Consider the following 23,049-nt stretch of genomic DNA (forward strand, 5'->3'; position numbering starts at 1 on the left):
TGTCCTGCAGACTCCATTGTTTTAATTAGACTGGTATGTATATGGATCTCTCAGAGCCCATTACATCAGTGCTGCATCTGTCAGTACTTTCTTCTTCAGAATATAAGGTTGGAAAGCAGTGCTGCTCTTTAGGCAACCTGGGAAATGCTTCTTCCCAGGAAGTCAAAGTGTGTATGCCAAGTTAATTTAACTTAACAAATAAGCATGCCCTCTGATCCCATTGCATTTAAGATTTGGAATTATTCTGAGTGGGTCTTTAATGTGTTCTAAAGTTTTAATTATTAATTCGTTTTCAGTCATCAGAAAGACTGTATACCCTGGACTTAAAAGTGTAACCTTTTTCCTCATAATTTTAAAACAGCAAATGCGTCAAAAAAGTAAGCAGCAAGCCAAAATAGAAGCCACACAGAAACTTGAGCAAGTGAAAAATGAGCAGCAGCAACAACAGCAGCAACAGCAGCAGCAGCAGTTTGGTTCCCAACAGCTTCTGAACCAGTCTGGCTCAGACACACCCAGCAGTGGGATACAGAGCCCCTTAACACCTCAGACAGGCAATGGAAGTATGTCTCCTGCACAACAGACATTCCATAAAGATCTATTTACAAAACAGCAGCTACCTGCTACACCTACTTCAGCATCCTCAGATGATGTATTCCTAAAACCACAAGCCCCACCCCCTACTCCAACCCGAATCCCGGTACATGATTCACTGTCTCAGTCTCAGACTCCTCAGACATCATCACAACAGATGTTTTCTCCAGGTTCCACAAACACAAGACCTCCTTCTCCAATGGATCCATATGCTAAAATGGTGGGAACACCTAGACCAGCACCTATTAACCAAAACTTTGTTAGAAGAAGTACCATTGCACCATTAGACACTTGTGCACCACAGTCATCTGTATCTAGGCCCATTCAGGTAACTGAACCATCAGGAAGCAGGCCTTCACCAGTCAGAGATTCATGCTCTTCATCTCCAGGTAGCAGTGATCCCTATGCAAAGCCACCAGACACACCCAGACCTGTCATGGCATCAGATCAGTTCTCCAAACCTTTGGGAGTCCCAAGATCACCCATAGTTATGGAACAGTCAGGGAAAGGTCCTTTACCAGCTGGAAGCAGTGATCCATTTACTAAGCCAGCTCCTAGAACTGATGCATTTCAGAGACAGAGGGTAACTTCTGCTGATGCATATGCACGTCCACCATTGACTCCTACCCCTGTCGATGGTAGCCCTGGACCCTTTAAAACTCCTATGCGCCCACCTCAGTCCCCACAAGATCCTTATGGATCAATGCCAGGTACACCAAGGCGTGTTGCTGTTGATCCGTATGAAAGGCCTGCTTTGACACCAAGGCCAGTGGATAACTTTTCCCATAATCAGCCTAATGATCCATATAACCAGCCTCCCCTTACTCCCCATCCTGCAATAAAAGAGACTTTTGCCCATCCACCTAGGATAATGCGACAACAGAGTGATTCTTTCCCTCAATCTGGGCCCATTTCAAGGCCAGCTTCTCAGGACCCTTACTCCCAACCTCCAGGTACTCCTCGGCCAGTTGCTGATCCTTACGCCCAACCTCCAGGAACTCCTCGACCCACCACAGTTGATCCATATATGCAGCAGCCACCAACACCAAGACCTGCTCAGCCAGCGGATTTATTTGCTCAGTCCCCAGCAAATCAGAGACATTCTGATCCATACGCCCAACCTCCTGGAACACCACGGCCAGTTCTAAATGATCCTTATTCTCATCAACCAGCAACTCCAAGGCCAGGAGTTCCAGAGAGTTTTAACAGACCTGCAATGACAAGACCAGGACTAATGCCAAATAGAGATCCTTTCCTGCAGACACCACAGAACAGGCTGCAAGGCACTTTTGTCAGGCCGTCAGACCCATGTTCTCAAACTCCTAGACCAGCAGGACCTGCAATAACAGATTCATTTAGCCATGGTCCAGCTGCTCCAGCACGTGACCCTTATGATCAGCCACCACTGACTCCAAGACCTCAGCCAGAATCTTTTGGAACTAGTCAACTAGCTCATGACACTGCTGAACAGCCACGGCCTGGATCTGAGGGCAACTTCAGTGCATCTGCAAATTCTCCAATGAGTTCTCAAGCACAGCAATTTCCCAAAGTTTCACAAGTTCCTGGCCCAGCACCCACTACAGGAGTGACAGATACACAGAATACCATGAATATGTCTCAAGCAGATACCGAAAAATTAAGACAGGTGAGCATACTGTTTAATACTGATGCTCTTAAAATTTCAAAAGCAAAAGAATTTCCTGGAGTCTTTTTATATATTTGAAGTTACTTGGCATTAAACATAGCTGAGAATTATCTCCGTTCACTCAGTATGTTCATTTGGTCCTCCAGGATAGAACCAGAATATGCAGAATATAAAAAGTCAGTAATGTTTATGAGATCCAAAAAGGAAGTGAGAGCTATTGCTGAAGCCATTGAAAATGTAGATGCTTGGTCTGCTATAGCTCTTTCATCTGCAATGTGAGAAAGAGAAACACCTTGAAAGTATAATTAATTCTGTCCTATAATAAATGAGATGTAAAGCTGGTTGTCAGTGTCAGCCAGTCAGTGACTTGTTCACCAACTGAAAAAGAGAGAATAGGCAGCGATATTAGATGAGGCACCTGACTTCTCAGGTGGCTAACATGCTGAAGTGAATCTTACCATTGGTCGTTGATGTTCTGGAGCCACATTCATTCCAGGCTTTTGTCAGTGAATATTTGACAAAAAGCTCTTGCTGAGATGCGGAATTACATTGTACTTGGGAAAGCTGCTCAGTCTTTTGCCTCAAAAGAGCCATGGGAAGTGGAATTAGCACAAACATCCGTAGTATTTATCATACAGAGTCAGAGTACATTCTGCAACTGCAGTTTAAACCTTTTGCTGAGTTTTCTTCAGAGGACCCTCAGAATGCATGTTTTCATATGGTAAAAGGGACCTTATTATTGGAATAGAAAAACTGAAGGTGTGTTACTTGTAAATTAATTAGTAAAATAGGTCCGCCTCATACACTTTTAACAAGTGGTCTGGAGGCAAAAAGTTATCAGTGTCTTGCACCATCTGATCCCTCTTTTAACTTCTGAGGTGATCGTGGTGTTTTATAATGTTTTTCTGTAGTGAGTGGAGAAGAATTTCTTTCCTCCAAAAGGCTTAACCCAGTGGAGTGTAACACTTGAAAATATATCAATTGCAATGTCAAGCACAATGATTTTATTTTTTTTTAAACAGCGCCAGAAATTACGTGAAATTATTCTGCAGCAGCAGCAGCAGAAGAAGAATGCAGTTCGTCAGGAGAAGGCCTTACAGGACTCGGCAGCTTCTCCCCATGGAACTCCTCTTCAGCATTGGCAGCAAGACAATTTAAATCAAATTTTTAACCGCCCTCCTCCTCCATATCCTGGGAATATTAGGTCCTCTGTTGTCCCTCCAGGTGGGCCAAGGTTCACAGTATTTCCAAAAGATCAACGTGGACCATTTCCTGTTGATGGGCAGTTCAGTAGACCCCAGTTTCCAGGCGATATGAGTGCCATGGGGATGAGACCTCATGGTCTTAGGTAAGCTCTTTGATCTCTTAAAAATGGGGTATTGCAATGGTAGCTCTAAACTTACTGAATCTGTTAGATAACAAGATTTTTGAGGAAAAATTACCTGTGTGGTTTACAGTAGCTGGTAATCTTACTGAAGTCAGTATGTGCTGAGTAAGCTGAGTGAGCTAAGTATTCCTGTAAGCTTCTGTAACGTTAGAAATGTATGTTTTACATTGAGTTTATTGTGCCTTTTAGTGGGAGTTATTCAAAAATAAAAATGGAGAAACTGCAATACTTATGGAAATACAGATGAGATGAAAGATCTTGTCACCTGTTGTTTTTGGACGTTTATTTAAAAAAATTGAAAAGTCTGACTGGCTTTGATGCCTTCATATTGAATAAATGTAATATTTTGTTCTCGTTTATAAAGAATATGTGATCAAACTGTGACTTCTGTCTGTGCCATTTTTAGAATGAATCTGTGATGTAAAATGAATACCAATACTGATATATTTTGTAGTCTTGAGAATTATTCTTTTCAAAATTTTGGATTGTTTTTAGTAATTTGTAAATACATGCAACATTACTTTAGACTTACTCAGTTGAAGCTGTAATTTGTTTATTAAGATAGTTCTTACTGTCACAGTTTTCTCTATCCGTTTTATTGGAATTGAAATCAAGCTGTTTGTGAAACATAATCAAAGTAATTATTTATTTTAGTCATAAAGCTTCTTTAAATATAAGCATTATTATTTAAAATATTTAAATATTTTAATGAATGCATCATGTAAAGAATTTTGGTGAATAGTCATTTAGTAAATATACCAGATTAGGCAGTCCTAAGAAAAAAGATAATTTAGTCTTTAATACTTTATTTTAGATTTGGGTTTCCAGGAGGTGGCCATGGTCCACCATCAGGTCAAGAACGTTTCCTCGGTCCTCAGCAGCCTATGCAACGCCCTGGAGTTCCACCACAGCTGAGAAGATCTCTGTCTGTTGATATGCCAAGACCAGCAAACAATCCACAAATAAATAATACATCTGGGATCCCTCAACATTTTCCTCCACAGGGAATTCAGGTTCAGCAGCACAATATATTGGGTCAGGCATTTATTGAGTTACGTCACAGAGCTCCTGATGGCAGGCCAAGGCTTCCTTTTAATCATTCAGCTACAAATGTTATGGATGCAGCACCACATCAACGACATGCAGGGTTTATACCCAGGCAGGAGTTTCCAGGCCCAAGGCAGGCAGAACCACTGAGACATAGTTCTCAAGGTATATCTAGCCAGTTGCAGGTGTCTACAAGTTTGGAGCATATGCCACAGTCCCAGCAAGATCAAATCAATCCTGATAACCCACCTGCACTTGTAATACGTTCTCTAAGTCATCCACCAGTTGCTGATGCTTTCCCAGGACCATCTTTGCCCACATCTGCACCAAGTGAAGAATCTGCAAATTTACAGATTCCCAACCAGCCAGCTGACGGTCTAGAAGAAAAGCTTGATCCTGATGATCCTGCTGTGAAAGATTTAGATGTGAAAGACCTCGATGGGGTTGAAGTCAAGGATTTAGATGATGAGGATCTGGAAAATTTGAACCTGGACACAGAGGATGGAAAAGGAGATGAATTAGATACCTTAGACAATTTGGAAACGAATGATCCTCACCTTGATGACCTTCTAAGATCTGGAGAATTTGATATAATTGCATATACAGACCCAGAACTTGATCTGGGGGATAAGAAAGGAATGTTTAATGAAGACCTAGATCTTGCTGTCCCCATTGATGACAAGTTAGATATCCAGGGCAAGACAGAAGAACCAAAACAGAAAGAACAAGGTGATAGAATTGTTGCACCTTCTGAGACTCTGTCCCCACAGAAGAAGTCTGCTACAGAAAGTGAAATTAAAACAGAAGTACTTTCTCCAAATACTCATGAGGAGAAGAAGAACGAAAATGAAAAAAGTGATGGAAATAATGAATCTGCAAGTACTCAACAGGCTGCTGAAACGGAGTTAAAGGATGGAGAAAAGGCTCCTGTGCAGCCAGCAAACCCAGAATTCCCTGACAAAACTACTGTTGTTCCTAGTCAAGAAACAACTGTGCCTAGTTCAGATGCTCAGGGATCTGCTCCACTGCCTGTTCAAGGAGTAGCAAGTTCCTGCAATATTTCTGGGTCCACACCGGTCCTCTCAAGTTTGCTAGCTAATGAAAGCTCAGATAGCTCTGAAGCAAGGACGCTAGGATCTCCATCTCAGTCTTTGCCGGCAACACAAATGAACCATTCATCAGGTATTCCTCAAACACTAATGACACCTGGTGGACAGATCTTGGAAAACACTTTAAATACAAATTTGAACATGGTTCCACAAATAAACCATAATTTTTCTCAAGGGTCACCAAATCCTGGTTTTATGCAGGGTCAGTCAGCTAATCATAACTTTGGGCCAGGACAAACCTCTAATCAAACTGTGGCTGTAACAAACCGTCCTGGTCCTAGTGGCATATCTGGCCCCCAACAGATAATGCTCCCTCAACCATTAGCTCAGCAACAAAATCGAGAGAGACCACTTCTGCTAGAGGAACAGCCACTTCTTCTGCAGGATCTTTTGGATCAAGAAAGGCAGGAGCAGCAGCAGCAGCGACAGATGCAAGCCATGATTCGCCAACGTTCAGAGCCATTTTTCCCCAATATTGGTATGTAGATGATCTGTTTGTGTGTGTGATGGTTAGTTGCTAAAAATAAACAGCTAAATAGCATGTAGCACCAAAAGAAGCATATAGCTTTTGGAGTCTGAAGTTGGCCTAACCAAAAGCAGCCTGACTCATAGGTATAATGGAAGTCTGGGAATTGAGCATGTAGGTGAAGTTCTGAACTTTGTGGCAAAGCTCCTCTTGACCTCATTGGGATCAGGATAACACCGTGTTACTGCTGAATTTCTCTGACATCAGCCTTGTCATGTACTCTCTTTATGCTTCAGTTTCTCATTTGTGAAATGGAGTAAAATGCAGCCTTTGCAAACAATTAAATGATGAAGTGCAGTAGCTGACCTTGATATTTGACCTATTAATTTTCAGTTTATGGTTGTTTTATTACATTGTTTTGCAGTGTTCAAAGTGGTTCGAGGAAAGGGATAATTGAAAGCTGTATTATTAACTCCCATGAAATCCAGGCAAGGCACAAAAGCATCACAAATAGTTCTGCACATACTAAAAGCATTTAAGATAAACAGTCCTTTCCTGTTTAATATAACATAGCAGATGGGGAATTGAGATTGAGAACATCATGGTGCTGTCATTCAATTGTTATTAATAAAATACGAAAATTTTAGAAATGTATTAGTTCTATCTACACTGTCCATCAAGTCTGTCTGTAAAACAAATCTAGCGTACCCTGAAGCAGCAGTTCATATTCACAGTGTGGCTGGAATGTTCTCCCTCACGAGGAACGTCAGTCATGTTTGTTCCTCTCTCTGTGGGGCAACTGAATGGACAGAAGGCAGGACAGAGGCGCAGGTCACCGTGCTTGTTATCCTTTCAGATGCTCCAGGTGGTGTGGGCCTTTTTGGTGGTAGTACGGCCAATAATTACAGAGCAACTTAACAAGTTTCCTTAGTGTATGTTAGCGGTATTGTATCAGTATTGCTAACTGAACTCACAGAAAAAAATCTTCTTCTGGATTCTTAAACTTATAAATATAATTCATTAATCTACTGGGTCATAGACCAGATATGATCTAGAGCCCATCTGAAACGGATCTGCTTTTCCTTTGTGGGTCTTGGCTGGGAACAGGAAGTTTTTCTGATTGTCACAAAAGGTGCTGTTGATCTTATATCCAAGGTAGTTGCTGCTGGATTATTTCTTCTTAGAGGATATATGAACCTACATATTAACCAGTAATTTCAAAGCAGAGAGGACAGATGCATTTGAAATAGTTGTGCAGTTACATTGTTTTACTGATGATTTATGCATAAACTAGATCTGAACAAGTCAGCTGTAGTTAAAATCATGTAATGTTCAGCTATGTAATTGACTCTTACTGTTTTTCTTTTATAGATTTTGATGCAATTACTGATCCTATAATGAAAGCAAAAATGGTAGCTCTTAAGGGGATCAATAAAGTAATGGCACAGAGTAACATGGGGATGCCACCAATGGTTATGAACAGGTAGGCAAAGCTTGATGCTATTCTTTAGGTCTACAAAATGTAGAAGGAATGATAGCGCTAGGGGGAACTGTGCACTGTAAATGAAAAAATGTAAAGTGGGGAAGGATCTGTTTGTCACGTAGTTCATAGTCCATGCTAATACTGGATTATTTCCTAAGAATAAAACCAGTGTGACGGTAGAAACAGTAGAAAGGATTAAAACTCACTAGATCTATGTTCTGATCATAACGTCACTGGTCTGCTCAACAAACATGGCTTCACTCTTGATTTCCTTCTTGTTTTCCCACTTACTAGTTATGTAATGACACATCTTCTGTGCATTTTGTTTGAAAACTGTTGAGGGCCATGTAGCTGTTAATCTTCATGTTGCAGGATGGTGTTTAATGCTATGTATAATTTAGATTTAGCCCAAGTAACAGAATTTTCATCACCTCTCTAAATCAGTTTTGTGGACAAAAGGAGCTAACTATGAACTGTGCAGACTTTGCTATGACCGTCTCTACCAGACATAGGGAATATATAGGCCCGATATGGTCTGTAGCTTTTCTTTTTCTGTGGACCCTGAAACAGCACACTTTCTTTTCCTCTTCTCAGTACATACTTCAGTGCTATCTGATAGTATGTGGCTTACCAAAGATGTTTGGAAGGCCTATTTGATCTTGATAAGAAGATTTTGCACCCCACCCATTTATTATAGCTTCCAATACTGTATATTACTGCCACCTAATCGGGGCGACCTGCACTAGCAGAAGACTCTTACTGCTCAGATACTAGTTGGATAGCTTATGTTCCCTGGTTTATCTTTCTGTTTCTAGATGTGATAAGAAGATTTTTTTGCTTTAAATTCATGCTTTATCACCATTACATGTAGAAGTTTGCATTCTTCTACACTGTTATTATAGACTGAGTTCTTCTCAATTTGGTTTTGCTTGGTGAAGTTACATTGTCTGAGAATGATTACAGGGGCTTGTTTAAACTGTTTCCGAAACCCAAATACATCTACCCTACTGTAGTGACTGTGTTGCCGTGATATCTAAACACATTAAATCTCATTTTTTATCATTATAACATGTAAAACGTAAGTATAGGTGTTTCTTATGTCATTTTTATTTAGTTTGCTCCCATGCATCTTCACTACTAGTAAAATACCATGGTTACTAATTTTCATGTTTAGTTCATCTTTCTGAAAAGTATAAAATGCAGTAGTTTAAATTTAGAGCAAAGTGTTGTAGGATCAAATGAGAAATATTATTTTCCAGACTTTGGAAAAGTTTGGTATAGATGTTCAAGCAAATATCTATAAAATATCTGGGTTTTTTGTATAAGTTCAATATAATACAAAACATAGTCTCTCTTCTAAAATATACACCAATTTTAAAATTACAATTTCACCTTCTGTTTATGTATCAATAGGTTTCCCTTTATGGGGCAGCCAGTGCCAGGGGCTCAGACCAGTGAAGGCCAAAATCATATGCAGCAAGCAATCACACAGGTAATACAACTTGATACAAGATATACAGCAAAAGTGCCTAATAAAGATAACAAGTTTGGTTTTCTTTTTTAAATTGAATCATGATTTAATTTCCTTGTCTGTGTGTTTTTCTGAAATTTGTAGGATGGAAATTTGGCACCTCAGATTTCTAGGCCTAATCCTCCAAATTTTGGTCCTGGTTTTGTCAGTAAGTACAGATTGAATAATTTATTGTAGGTTGATGTTCCGTTCTGCAGTTTCTTTGTTTACTTTTCTTTCTTTTTTTTTAATAAGACTCCAATGCATGGATATTTCTTTCCAAAAATATTTTCTTAAGTTGACTAATTCATCCTTCTAAAATTGCACCATTTCATCATTATGATACCAATTCATAAAAGGACACATAGTAAATGATATTAACAATTTGTCTAGAAAAGTGTCCTCAAAGAAATACCATAAGGAAAGAGGGAAACAGAACAAAACTGAGTTTTCTGGTATTAATCACAAAGAGTAATAAAGTAATTAGCAATTAGTAATTAGCATTATTTGGATTTGTGTGAGAATAGTAATTGTATATATTACTTGACAGACTGCTAGCTAAAAAATCTAGTCTTTTGTTATATTGTAGCATTCTTAGCTCAGTGAGAATAATAGTCTACATTGATAGGTTATTTTTTATTTAAGAAGCAAAAAGTTTTGTATAGCATCATTGTCAGTTTAAAAAATATGAATAAAAACCTTTCGAGCTTTAGTTAAGCAAGACTGGGTGGGAACCACAGTTGGTGAAAACAGATACCTACAGCACTAGTATTTTGCATTCCTTGCTTCCACTTGCATGAGGCTATTTGTAGATCTTAGTCTCTACAATAAGAAGTAGATTTGTTAGCAAAAATTAATACTAAGCATATGTTGGGAGAGGAAGACCACATTAAAAAAAAAAAAAAAAAGGTGCTGCTGTCACTGCAAAAGCTTTACTTAACATTTATTAATAGAAACAGAGGTAAACACTTTTACCTTTTCCAGAAACTGGAGTAGCAGTGTTAAAAGGCAACGAGAAACTTTAGTAATGTTTTCTGTATTAATTTCTAGTAAGATTTTAAATGACACTCAACAGTGGTCTGGCTCTGGTGGGGGGAGAATTGGAGATGCTTCTGAGCACATCAGGAAATCTGTTTTTCATTTCAGTAGCAGTTATTCTTATCTGGAACTAGTTAATATTTCAGTACTTTCATTTGCACTTTCACGTTTCTCCCATCTGCAGTTATTCTCCTTCATTTCCACTCAGTTGTCACTTCAGGTTATATGATTAGTTTCACAGAATTTATCACTGGAAGAATCAGTGCCCCTTGAGACCGTAGCTAGCTCTGTGAACTGGTTTAGTAGAGCCGTTAGATTCAGTGACCATCTCTACAGCAGCGACCATTAACCTAGAATGGGGTAGGGACTGGAGCACAAGGAAGACATGGTTGTACTGAAGTCACACTGTCATACGGATACCTTTATATGAGATAAACATTCTTTATAAGGGAAATTGCATGCCTGATTCTTGGTTATCCGGTTTATTGCCACAGTGTTATCATGAGACAAATGATCTTGTCACCAAGCCTTGTTGCTTGCTGTCTGGGCTTAGTGCGGCGAAGAGTGTTATTGGACATGATTATTTTGCCTCCAGGAAAAATATCTGAAAACCATGGATTACTCAGTCATGAGCCTCAGAGCAAATCAGCATTTCTCATTTGTAAAAAGAGTAATGTCGCAGTTATAGCCTATGTTAGAATGCATTTATTTTGTGGGAAGCAAAAGGCACTGGGTGCTGAATGCCCTCCAATGAGGACCAAGAGAAAGTTATCTGTACACAGAAGACAAGTTGTAAAAAGCTTGTTTTTTCAGTTCATTTTCTTGCAGTGACTTTGACTTGTAGAGTAGTCTGTATTTTAATTCATAATTCTGAAAATGATTAATCAGAAATATCTCATGCAGTCCTAATTTTCAGCCATTTCTAAAAAATGAATCAAATCCTTCCCCCCTCCAATATTTATTCTATTCCTAAGGATTTTTTTAAGATGTCTCTCAAATGAAAAGAAACTTTAAATGCTGTCTGTGATTAGAAGTGAGTGCTTTGTTACACTTCTGAATACAAATTTAAGCTTCTGCTTTTGGACTCCTGCTACTCCAGTTTCTATGACACAGTGGTTTTGAGTTGTTTTCAGCTGAAATGAGGTGGTGTTTTATCCAGGTTACATCTACGTGGTTTGAGAGAATGCCTTTCTCCACTATCTTGTACGTTTGCTGTTGGAAGTGTTGTGGGTTTATGATATTGTTGTTCTTGGGGTTTTTGTTAAGTTCTGCACTGCAGGTTAAATAAGTTGTACCTCCATCTTAATTTGCCTTCTTGATTAGCTCTCCCAATTTAGTGGTGTTTCTTCACAAGCCTGAAGTTGAATAGGATGGTGAGGTGGGATTTGATTTTGGAACAAGAGATAGGTCTTGACATACATTTCCAATCCCAAATACTGTCCTTCTTTCATTTTATGCATGCCTGATGGATGTTTATAAGTTCAGTTTGATTTGTTCTTAGAAGATGTAACAAAAATAGATTTAAATGTACAAAACTGTTCTGTGCATCAGAATTAATTAGGCCACGTCTCCTGTAAATTTGTGTCCTTAATCTCTAATTTCTTTCCCTCCCCCAGGGTACTTCAGCATTCCCTGTTCTGTGGCTCAGCAGGGTACCAACGGGTTCTGTAGCTGGTTTCAAAGCTGAGTGTGCTGAGTGGCTAGCAAGTGCACATTTACTGCCTAGACAGTTGGCGAGCATCTCAAAATTAAGGGATTAAGTTAAAACTGCTTTCTCTCAATAAAGGCAGTAGTTTGGATCTCTTTCTCCTTTACTCATATCACTAAGAACTTAATATCTCTGAGATCTCAACTCCTCTGTTAAATTTGGCTGAACTTGACCAACAGGTTCACAAAATAAGAGGGGAACCTTATTAAATTTCATCTTTAAAAGATAGATTCCATAGGATGAGATCATATCATACTTTATTTCCCCTGTCTCTAGATGATTCACAAAGAAAGCAATATGAGGAATGGCTGCAAGAAACACAACAGCTTCTTCAAATGCAACAGAAGTACCTTGAGGAACAAATTGGAGCACACAGAAAATCAAAAAAAGCGCTCTCAGCAAAGCAGCGTACAGCCAAGAAAGCTGGCCGTGAGTTCCCGGAAGAAGATGCAGAACAGCTTAAACATGTAACTGAGCAGCAAAGTATGGTACAAAAACAGCTAGAACAGGTAATCATGTGGAAGAAAAACTAATCACCTTAATACTGAGCTCTCATACTGGTGTGACTCTTTCCTTTAAATCTGTTAAAATACTAATTAAAATACTTCAGTACAGTGGAGCTTATTTAAAGGGAACCACACCCTATCATATTTTGCATGGATGACAGCATTACTCTGGATTGTGAGTGACAATGGAGTTGTAGGAGAAGATGCTGCAGCAAAAGTTGTGGCAAAAAGCTGGTTTAATACTTTGGGAAGAGGGGAAATTGCTTAGCAGAATTATCTGCAGCAGAGTTCCTGGCGCTACGAAGAGCATAAATGAATGATTCAGATTGTGGAGGAGGAATTTCTTAGCATGTAGGGTTCTGTTTCAAGCTTGAATGAATCTCATAACAGGCGTTTTCAGATGTCCTCATTTAATCAGAACCTCTTGGTTATATGCCAGTTAAATGTTACTGTTTGAAAATCTCTTTTCATTATATCTCTAACATTAGTGGATTTTTATGATCTGTCTTGTTCCTAGACCCTTATTATCAGAGCATTATCTGTTACCATATCCTGGAATAATGTAGGTTGGAAGGGATAACTGAAGATCATCTAGTTCAGCTTCCTGATCAAAGCTGAACTAACTTCACAGATCAGGTTGCTCAGGGCCTTGTCCAGTCAAGTTTTGAAAGTCTCCCAAGAACAGAGATTTTCCAGCCTCTCTAGGCCTCTGTTCCAGTGCATAATCGCTTTTTACTGTGTGGGGGTTTTTTCTCTCCCTATATTCAGTTGGAATTTCACTTGCTGCATCTTGTAACCATGACTGTAGTAACCGAGATTAAAGTTAAGTCTGCGATTGTTTTGATGAACCTATGGTTTGGCCAACAGTATTGAGTGCTATTTTCCTCAAGGCATCATTTATATGTTGTTTGGCATGATGCCTCCTTATTGTACGAGTGGGGAATCTTTTCATTGTCAGGAACAAATAGATCTGCCAAATATTAAAATACTTTAGAGTTATCCTTAATATATTAAGGTGAGGGGAAAATTTGGCAGCAGGCCTCTTGGACTGAAGTCATTAGTGGTACGTGACCCCCAGGTCCTTGCTCCTGTGGTGTATGCACTGGACGGGATATTTGTTGGCTTGACTTTTCACTGTGTGGAAGAGAGATAATGCAGATAAATTATGTCTACATCATTTCTTCCTTTTTCTTTCCCTTCCACAATAAATCACGAGTAGAACAAGTACAAAAATATTCACTTTAACCAGTCTCTATCATATATATTTCACTCCAGACTTAAACTGGAGTTATGTCAAAGTAGCGACTGCTCGTCATGATATTTCTGGCAGATTCATATTGTGCCCCATAATTAAGTTTCTTTTATTTTTCATTTTTTAAACTTGTTTCATGTACTGCTGGAAAATACCCTCCACTCCCATTCGGGCACCATTTAGACCAGTCATCCATGTCCCAGACAGCACTTTGTTATGTACCTACATGGAACTTAAATAAGCTTTATATTAAAGTGTATTTTTAAGGACCTTCTATTTAAGTTTACCCTGTCCTTTTCCTGCAGTCAAGTTTCTGTTAGTTTTTGAAAAGGACAAACTATATATACATACATTGAGAGAGAAGCTTTGAAATCACTGTGAATTGTTGGACCTGATCACCGGTGCAGAGAAACTGGAGTTGACTCGGTGCGAACTGAGCTTATGTGTGACAGGGTTATTAGCTCCGGCACGGAGCCTCGCACACACTGCCGTACTGTTCCCGTAGCCGGGGCAGTTTAACTGCTCGGGATGACGTAGCACCTGTGCTAACAAGCCCGGCAGGCGAAACCCTCTGCTTCGTTCTCCCCCGCTCCATTGGAGCCAGCAGGCCGATCTGCGCAGTTTCAGCTCAGGTCCAGCTGTGTGGTTTCGGTGCTGGTCCTGCGAGATCTCAGCTAATTCCAGGTACAGTCATGTGGCTCCTTGCCACTGCAGATCCTGCGAGGAGATGTTGGTTTGGATGCCTCGTTGCCTAAACGTACAGAGCCAGCACGGCTTTAGTGCTGTACACCAACTGAGGAGTCCTGGAGCCAGGGCGGTGCGGTGCAGGTACTTCCAGTCAGTGGCTCTGTGCAGTGGCAGTGTTTTTCCGCCAGCGTCAGCGCCAAGCCAGAGCTCATAAATCATCTTGGACCTGACGGGACTCTGTAAATAACCTTGTGGGTGCACCTGCTCTGCGTTCTGCAGCGTTCCCTGTAGCGTCTCTGTTGTCCTGAGCTTTCTAGCTTATCCCTTGCTCCAGACAAAGGAGAGTGCTATCAAACATTTTTAATTATGTTACGGACTTCTCACATCAGTGCAAACAGCAAGCGGAAGCTGCAGAAATCATCACCTAGTAAATAGAAGTAAGAGAGAGAGATTTTCCATAATCTATGCATTAGTAACCAGTGTATTGCAAGTACTTTTAATTTTTTAGAGGGAAATGAGTTAAGTAGCTACTGTGTTTCTGAAATACTCTCCATTAGCCTGGTGAAGACACTGGTGGCCCTGTCATATCCCTCCATTGGCTTCTCCTGTTTACATTAACAAAAAACTATTAGCTTTTACTTTTAGCATCCAAGTCCAATTAATTTTCATCCTAAAATTTAAAACTTTAAAGTAGCATCTTGTTGCTTTTTCCCCTGCTGTATGATGTTCAGGGGATCTGCCTGTGAATAAATGTGAAGGTACCTCATTGTTTTCCTGCAAACTTTTCCTTTTCAGTTATATCTTTTAAAAATTTTAGCTGGTGTGTGAAGATCATCCATCTCATTGTTTCCCTGTATTCCTTTTTCCTGTCTGTTCTCAACTCTTGCTATCCTATATATGGATGTAAAAGTTTTTAGGGCAAGGATCAATTTCAGGTTTGTGTAATTTCTAGCAGTGTGGTCTTGGTACATAGCTGGGACTTTCAGGTGCTGTGCTAATGCTGTTTTCGATGACAGTAATGAAGTCATCAATAACTTTTTCTAAAATTTGGGGATGGATTGTATTTCTAGTTAAATCATGGCCATTTAATCTTAAAAAGTGAGAGAAAAGACTGTGCAGAAATGCTAATTTTGCCTAAGTTTCATTTTCTACTGAAAGTATAATGCTGAATTACATGTTTTATGCCACCTATATAGTCGGTACATGTCAGAGATGAGTAATGACTTCTGTAATTTTCAGATTCGAAAACAACAGAAAGAACACGCAGAACTAATTGAGGAATATCGAATCAAGCAGCAGCAGCAGCAGCAGCAGCAGTGTGGGATGGCGCCCCATGCTATAATGCCAGGAGTCCAGGCCCAGCCACCAATGGTTCCAGGAGGAACATCACCAGCAATGAATCAGCAAAGCTTCCCCATGGTGGCACAACAGCTCCAGCATCAGCAACACACAGTGGTCATCCCTGGGCAATCCACCCCAACCAGAATGCCAAATTTATCTGGATGGCAATCTGCAAACGCCCCTGCGAGTCATATTTCCATTAATCCTGCAAGGATGCAGCCTCCCATGACACCATTGCCAATTACTCCTGCTACACCAACTCCTGTGCCTGGTCCTAATGCAACTGCACAGTCGGGGCCACCACCAAGAGTGGAGTTTGATGACAATAACCCCTTCAGTGAAAGTTTTCAAGAGCGGGAAAGAAAGGAGCGTTTGCGAGAGCAACAGGAACGGCAGCGCATTCAGCTTATGCAGGAGGTGGATCGACAGAGGGCTTTACAGCAGAGAATGGAACTAGAACAACATGGTATGATGGGGTCTGAATTAAATAACAGGACATCCTTATCTCAGATACCTTTCTTTAATTCTGATCTACCTTGTGATTTCATACAAACTCCACGACCTCTTCAGCAGTCTCCGCAGCATCAACAGCAGCAAATGGGACAGATTCTGCAACAAGGTCCTGTGAACTCACCTCCTGCCACAAATTTTATGCAAAGCAGTGAGCGAAGACCAGTGGGGGCTACAACTTTTGGACCTGATACATCTGCTGTTCCCAGTGGAGCCCCTAATTTTCATACTGTTAAACAAACTCATGGGAATCTCCCTGGGGCTGCCTTTACGCAGAACCAAGTCAGGCCTCCATTTGCTCCTACTGTACCTTCATCTACAGGACTTGGTAGTGGTCCCTCATGTGCTTCAGACACAAGCATACCCCAGGCAACAAATTTCCCTGGGTCAAGCCAGTCTCTTATACAGCTGTATTCTGACATAATCCCAGAAGAGAAAGGAAAAAAGAAAAGGACTCGAAAAAAGAAAAAGGATGATGATGCTGAGTCAGTAAAAGCCCCATCGACTCCACATTCAGATATAACTGCACCATCAACTCCAACCATTTCTGATTCTACCTCCACCCCCACAGTTAACACCCCCAATGAACATTCACGTCACCAAGATGAGCAAGAGTCAGTGGAGTTAACGGGCCCGTCAACATCAAATGCAGCAGAGGGCCAGACATCTCCAGAGCTGGACTGTAAACTCCCCAGTAGCAGTTTGCCACAGAAGCAGTTGAGCGTAAATACAGAGACCGAAAAGGCTAAAGCAGATACACCCAGCAGCATCCAAGAAGTTAAACTAGAAAAGGCAGAAACCGATCAATGCTCGGGTCAACCTGAGCCTAAAACAGAAAATCCAAGCAGTATTAAGGTGGAAGAAGATAAGGTCACATCACATCCTGCCTCTTCAGCTCAGAGCCCAGCGCAACCAGCCAGCGTCCCAGCGGCAAAAGGGGAGTCAGGGAACGAACTGCTGAAACACCTGCTTAAAAATAAAAAATCCTCAGCTCTTCTGAGTCAGAAATCAGAGAGCAGCTGCCGAACAGAAGAGGAGAGTGCTGGAGACAAAAAGTTAACAGAGAAGTTGAATGCACCTGAAGGAATGGTAGGCCTCTTACTGGTTTTGTTGTGCAGCGGTTATCAACAGTCAAAGATTAGTTTGCACCATCACCGCTGTCGTTTGTGAAAAGGCATGGGGAGAACCTACCTGCCCAAGGGCAGAATGAAACAGCTGTAAGGAGGTTTGACCTCCCTTCCTGTCGTTTCTGCCCGAGTAAATTGCACTATTACAAAAGGAGCAAATTTTAATATGACTTGATAGAGCAGTGTATTCAGGAATTATTGTTAAAATGCAAAAAAAAAAAAAATTATATAATCATCTTAAAACATGCCACTTTCTAATACTTACCAAGATTAAGGCAAGATTTTACAGTATGACAATTACCTACTAGTGTATTTCTGTACAGTATTCTGTATATCGCGTGCTTCTAACTTTGTTCTGAGACCCTCACATGGGTCGTGCGCAGGAGGATGTCAACCATGTGCCTTTGCAGAGGCTTGAAGCCGGGTTTCACGCACCCACAGCTGCAGCGCTTGGCGTGTTCTGTGAACGGACCAAGGCCACGCTCATTTTTTGCCTGTGGAAATCATACGTTGTCTTTAATTTTAGCAGATACTGTTCAGTAGGATTTTATCAGATGTCAGAAGTGTGAAATTGTTAAAGCTGCTAAAATTACTGGTTTTCTATGTTATGAAGTATTTCTCTAATTAATAATGTTACTTTAATGGAAGAAGGCATTAATTCTTTATATTAATGGCTTTATATAATTTAATAATTTATGAAGTTCTTAGACCTAAAGAAAATGGCTTTCTATAGGGGTAGGGTACACTTGACACTAAGTGTATTTGGTTGGGGTTTTTTTATTGTAATCTTTAATCTCTGCTTAGTTTTGTTTTATGACTCCATAAGCTCTAAATGCATCCTCGCAACAAAATTTAAACCAATTCAAAATGAATAAAAACTAATAAAAAGAAAGGTAATGGTGGGTAGCAGGTGACTTCGGTAAGTGTTATAAGACCCATGGTTAAAACATAAATGGTAGGAATAGTTGTGAAAGTTTTTGAGGTAGGGGTGGCATAGAGCTATTTGGAATAATGATTGATAAGAAGGAATTAGTCTTTCTTTTTTACTTGACACTATCCATTGTATTACCAAGTGCTATTCTGATGGTTTTTACACAGCTATCCTTTTATGTGAAGAATGACTTTGAAAACTTGTACTGAAAGTATTTGACCTAATGGTACAAACCAGCACTGTTTCAGAATGACATTTTTGCTTCTGAACTGAAAATCCATTTGTATTAAGTCCTGCAACTCTTTTCTGTATCCAAGCCCCCCTCTCATTATGCCCTGATGAATACCTCTAAGGTTGAGTGCCTGTAACTTTATTTTAGTGAGTATTCAAAAGAAAATGTTTCTGGTCTGTGAGCTTTAATGATGTTTTTAGGCGTCAATGGGGTGTTAATGATAAGTCATAATTCTGTGTGTAGGGTCAGTACAGCAGTTACAGTTGCCAGCGTAATAGCAAAGTAAACAAAGTGTTAACACAGTTTGTGATCTGTGTGATACGTTTTACTGTGTGTCTTCATTTAGACTAACATGCAGTAAATTTGAATGAGCTACGTCGTAAAACATCAAAAACTCTATTTACCTTTCTTTTTTTTATCCCAGCAAACTGCCGGAAACCAAATGCAAGGTGCATTTGGGTGCAGTAACAGCCAGCTTCAAAGAGCAGATGTAGGACAGGAAACAAAGAAGCAGAGGAATAAGCGAACCCAGAGGACAGGAGAGAAGGCAGCTCCACGGTCCAAGAAGAGGAAAAAAGAGGAAGAAGAAAAACAAGCCATTTACCCTAACGCTGATACATTCATCCAGTTAAAACAGGTGAATATATAGAGACTGGGTAGTGCCTCAAGAGGATTCTTGAAAGAGTGGATCTCTCACGAGGAGAATGAGGTTGATAACTAAGTTGAATTTTGAGTACAGGGCAGTAGAAAATAAAACTTCCAGAGACTGAGAAATGTAAAGGTTTGGGTTTATTTCAATTTGGAAGTTCTTCTGACTTGGCAGGCATTCAGTAGGCTCAAAGCCGTGGGAGTCCTTTCAGCTCTGGCAGCCTGCTTGCTTGAACTGCCAGGGTGCCCGGAGCAGAGAGCTGTGGCCCCGCTGGACAGGGGACCAGCTTCCCTAGCCATCAGGATGGTCCGTGTTTGAGACAGTTGTCTGATAGGGGGTAAATTCAGATTTTTTTTAATTAGAAACCACTCTACTAATGTTTGGAGATCTGTGATGCGTCTGTTTTATAGTTAAATTCATTTCTAACATTTTTCTGTACTTTTAATATAGCAGCTTTCTCTTCTGCCTCTGATGGAACCAATAATTGGAGTGAGCTTTGCCCACTTTCTTCCCTATGGCAGTGGCCAGCTAAATGGTGGAAATCGACTTGTAGGAAGTTTTGGTAGTGCTACTCTTGATGGGGCTTCAGATTACTACTCCCAGCTCATTTACAAGGTATGGTTTTAATTATGTACTCTCTGTGAGAAAAGAAGATCATGACATTATTACTGCTAGTTGGTTAGAATTCCTGCCTTTTGTGCAAGCACAAGAAAATAATTTTCTGTTGCTAGACTAGATAGTCCTTGTTTTCCTCTCTGAAAGTGGAAGTCAGTTCTAGAAACTGTGTTGTAAACAAATTTAAGTACAAGTATTCCATTTACAAATGGATGCTAAGTGGTGACAATTGTAGTTACAGTTTTATGGAGCAGAAAAGGCTGAATTCCCAGTACTTCACAAAGTCATTGAAAGCACTAAAGCATCTCTTAATGTGAATTAAATGAGAAATAGACTTTCCTCATTTGTCCACTAAGCCCTAACTAAGAACCTAAGAACTCTTAACAAAACAGTCAGTTTGTTGATGAGCTAATAACCCACAAAATTTAAAACTCAATCTCTGAGATCAGAGAGGCAAAACTGGGAGAGTAGGAAGATAGTGATCAGACAGAATCATATTTGCTGCTTGGCTACCCTAATAAATTCATTAACTGGTTAGAAAACAGGCATTTGCTCCAGCCATACATGAAATAACTGAGAATCTGACCCAGCAGAAAAAGTTGCTGGCCTCCAAAGTGAACAATATGTATTGGCTTTGTAGGCATGGTTGCAACAAGAGTAGATGCTGAAACTATCATTTAATTTTCATTGCAAATATGGGCAGTTGAGCGAGCTAGCGAGGAGTAACCTGGAGCGTGAACTTGCAGTGGATCTGCTTCTCCACGGTAACTGCTTCAGTGACAGCTCGTCCTGTGGTCAATGTGAGGTCGCTTCCCTTTAGCGAGAAGGGATCAGCTCACTCGTTTACTGCGACTGAGAGTCGCTGTGGAATAGCTCTCACGCTCTTGAGTTCAGACCTGTGCTTGAACTGTAGTTACTTGCTAGGGCTCCCAGATAGTTCCTAAAAAGGCTTGCTATGCTTGTGTGTAAATAATTTAGCTATAGGTTCTTTCAGTAGTGTATACTGTTCATGTAAACTGTTTTTCCCTGGTAATACGTTGATGTTAAAAAAAGAAATGCGGTGTCTTTTATAGCAGCTATTTTCATGTATTTCACCCCATGTTTGGAAATTAATTGTCACTGTTTATCGGCACTGCCTCTGAGTGTAAAAATACGAGCGGGTTACCTTACCTAGTGCTGGAACAATGTAGGTTTTCACTCTGCTTCAAGGCTAATTTATGGTTCTTTAATCTCTTGCAGCAGAACAATCTGAGTAATCCTCCAACACCCCCAGCCTCTCTTCCTCCCACACCACCTCCTGTGGCATGCCAGAAGTTGGTAAATGGCTTTGCAACCACCGAGGAACTTGCTGGCAAGGCTGTTATGTTAGGAGGTCATGATGGTAAGCCTAATACTTACTGCTTCCTTAATAAATGAGTCAAGTTTGTAGTGAATTACAAAACAGATAACTGGACTGTTTTTCAGGTGGTATAGTCGTCTTTTATGACAGCAGCATGTATCGCCTCCTTTTTAAGGTTGTCATCATCTTTATCCAGCTTTATTTTATACCTGTATAAAGTCAAATGATAGTTTTGTCCCTTTCCCTTTCCAAAATATGTTGAGATTATAAGCACTCTTAAGAAATGAAAAAGAAAACCTCAAAATCATTTTTTTATGACCACTATAAATGACTAACCAGGTTGTTAAGCGAGCTCAGAAGCAGTTTGTCTGAAATGTGTCATCACTAGGCTTTATATGTAGTCAATATGTATTTCTAATACTTGCAATTTTGTCAAATTAAAACCTGTTTTCTCTTAAATAACATTTATACTGCCCTTTTTTGAGGAGTGTTCTGTGATAAAAACCCTTCTTTCCGACCCCTTTCATTGATTGTTACAAAGCTTTTTTTCCTCTCATATTAATGGGTGGAAAGTACACTGAAGAGCAACAAACCTTTTTTGCTCAAAATTTGCAGGTTTTTGTGAGTGTAGAGATTAATTATTAACAGTCAAAAATGTTTGAACTACAAGCAAGGAAGTGGTATTACCGTCTGCTGTAATGCCTTGGTTGCATCTGAGAGCCACCAGTCCCCTGTTATACAAAACATATATCAATAAGAAGAGCTGTACCTATGTCTCATTGGGCTGTGTTTCTCCGTTTTTAGTTACCAAAGCTCTGGGACCAAAGCAGTTCCAGTTGCCTTTCAGGCCACAGGATGATTTATTAGCTAGAGCAATGGCTCAGGGCCCTAAAACTGTGGATGTTCCTGCTTCACTTCCAACACCACCTCACAACAATCAGGAGGAGTTAAGGTAGGTTTTCCCCCACATCTCTAAATGCTTGCTTGGAACAAATTCTGTGGTCTTTCAGTAGGGGGATGAGTCTGTGAAGGTGTGAAGAAATGAAATCCGTTGTGCACAGCTAGACAGCGCAGAGAAAATAATGGAATTATTTGTCCTAATTAACTCCCAGCATTCCACCTGTAGGACAGCAGGGTAGTGGAAAAGGTGACTTCTGCCATTGCTAGACACTATATCCTGATTAGTTGTCAAGAATTTATTACCTTGCTCTATTAAAAGTGGAAGAAAACTATATAACTTGATCTTCCGGGAGCCGGCGTGGTGATGACAACATACTGTGCAAATGTCAGACAGCCTCAAAATTCCCCTACCTGATTTCGGTTTTTGTTATGTGTGAGAAATGCTTGCTGGAACATACAGGTTTCCCTACAAAGCCCTTACCTTTCATCTCCCTTTCACTTGGCTAAGCAAAGCTTTGAAGCACTGAAGCCTGTGTGTGGATGAGGGAGGATGGACCAGTGAATTCGGCCGTAAAAATTGATACCTGCCCTATTGTAGATTTTCTGTGTGGCCTTGGACCGGTCACACAGTCTTGTCTACCTCTACTTGCCGAATTTGAAGGGAGAATAATAGCACCTTCCCATATCGGAAGTCTTTGAGAATGAAGATAGGGTTAAAGTCTGTGAGGCACTGGAGTATGCTAATCCGACATAGATGGCTGTAATAAATCCAGTAGGTGAAGGCTTGCTCAAAATGGCATGAATTTTGAACACGTTTAAAAACACTCACAGATTTGTACATTAATCCAAAGCAGCTTTCCAATCTTCTGTATACCCTTCAGGCCTGGTGACACGAATTCTCATTTTGTGTAAGTAAAGAGGTCAATCAGCAAGTACTGGGCCAATGAGAGCAGAAAAGTGACTCGACTTTTAACAG

General features: G+C 40.3%; 1 protein-coding gene across 4 annotated transcripts in view; it reads left to right on the forward strand.

Annotated features, from left to right (window-relative positions):
* Positions 1–23,049, forward strand: part of KMT2C (lysine methyltransferase 2C) — a 204,826-nt gene that overhangs the window by 168,923 nt on the left and 12,854 nt on the right. For all 4 annotated transcript variants that reach the window (XM_067291962.1, XM_067291963.1, XM_067291964.1 and 1 more), the window contains 12 exons: positions 362–2,236; positions 3,259–3,584; positions 4,438–6,257; positions 7,617–7,728; positions 9,142–9,220; positions 9,344–9,407; positions 12,261–12,493; positions 15,669–17,369; positions 18,995–19,207; positions 19,670–19,834; positions 21,074–21,215; positions 21,978–22,125. In XM_067291962.1, the coding sequence (XP_067148063.1) occupies positions 362–2,236; positions 3,259–3,584; positions 4,438–6,257; positions 7,617–7,728; positions 9,142–9,220; positions 9,344–9,407; positions 12,261–12,493; positions 15,669–17,369; positions 18,995–19,207; positions 19,670–19,834; positions 21,074–21,215; positions 21,978–22,125 (6,878 nt within the window). The remainder of the gene's footprint in view (positions 1–361; positions 2,237–3,258; positions 3,585–4,437; positions 6,258–7,616; positions 7,729–9,141; positions 9,221–9,343; positions 9,408–12,260; positions 12,494–15,668; positions 17,370–18,994; positions 19,208–19,669; positions 19,835–21,073; positions 21,216–21,977; positions 22,126–23,049) is intronic.

This window comes from Apteryx mantelli, chromosome 2, assembly GCF_036417845.1.
Source record: "Apteryx mantelli isolate bAptMan1 chromosome 2, bAptMan1.hap1, whole genome shotgun sequence".
Classification (NCBI taxonomy): Eukaryota; Metazoa; Chordata; class Aves; order Apterygiformes; family Apterygidae; genus Apteryx; species Apteryx mantelli.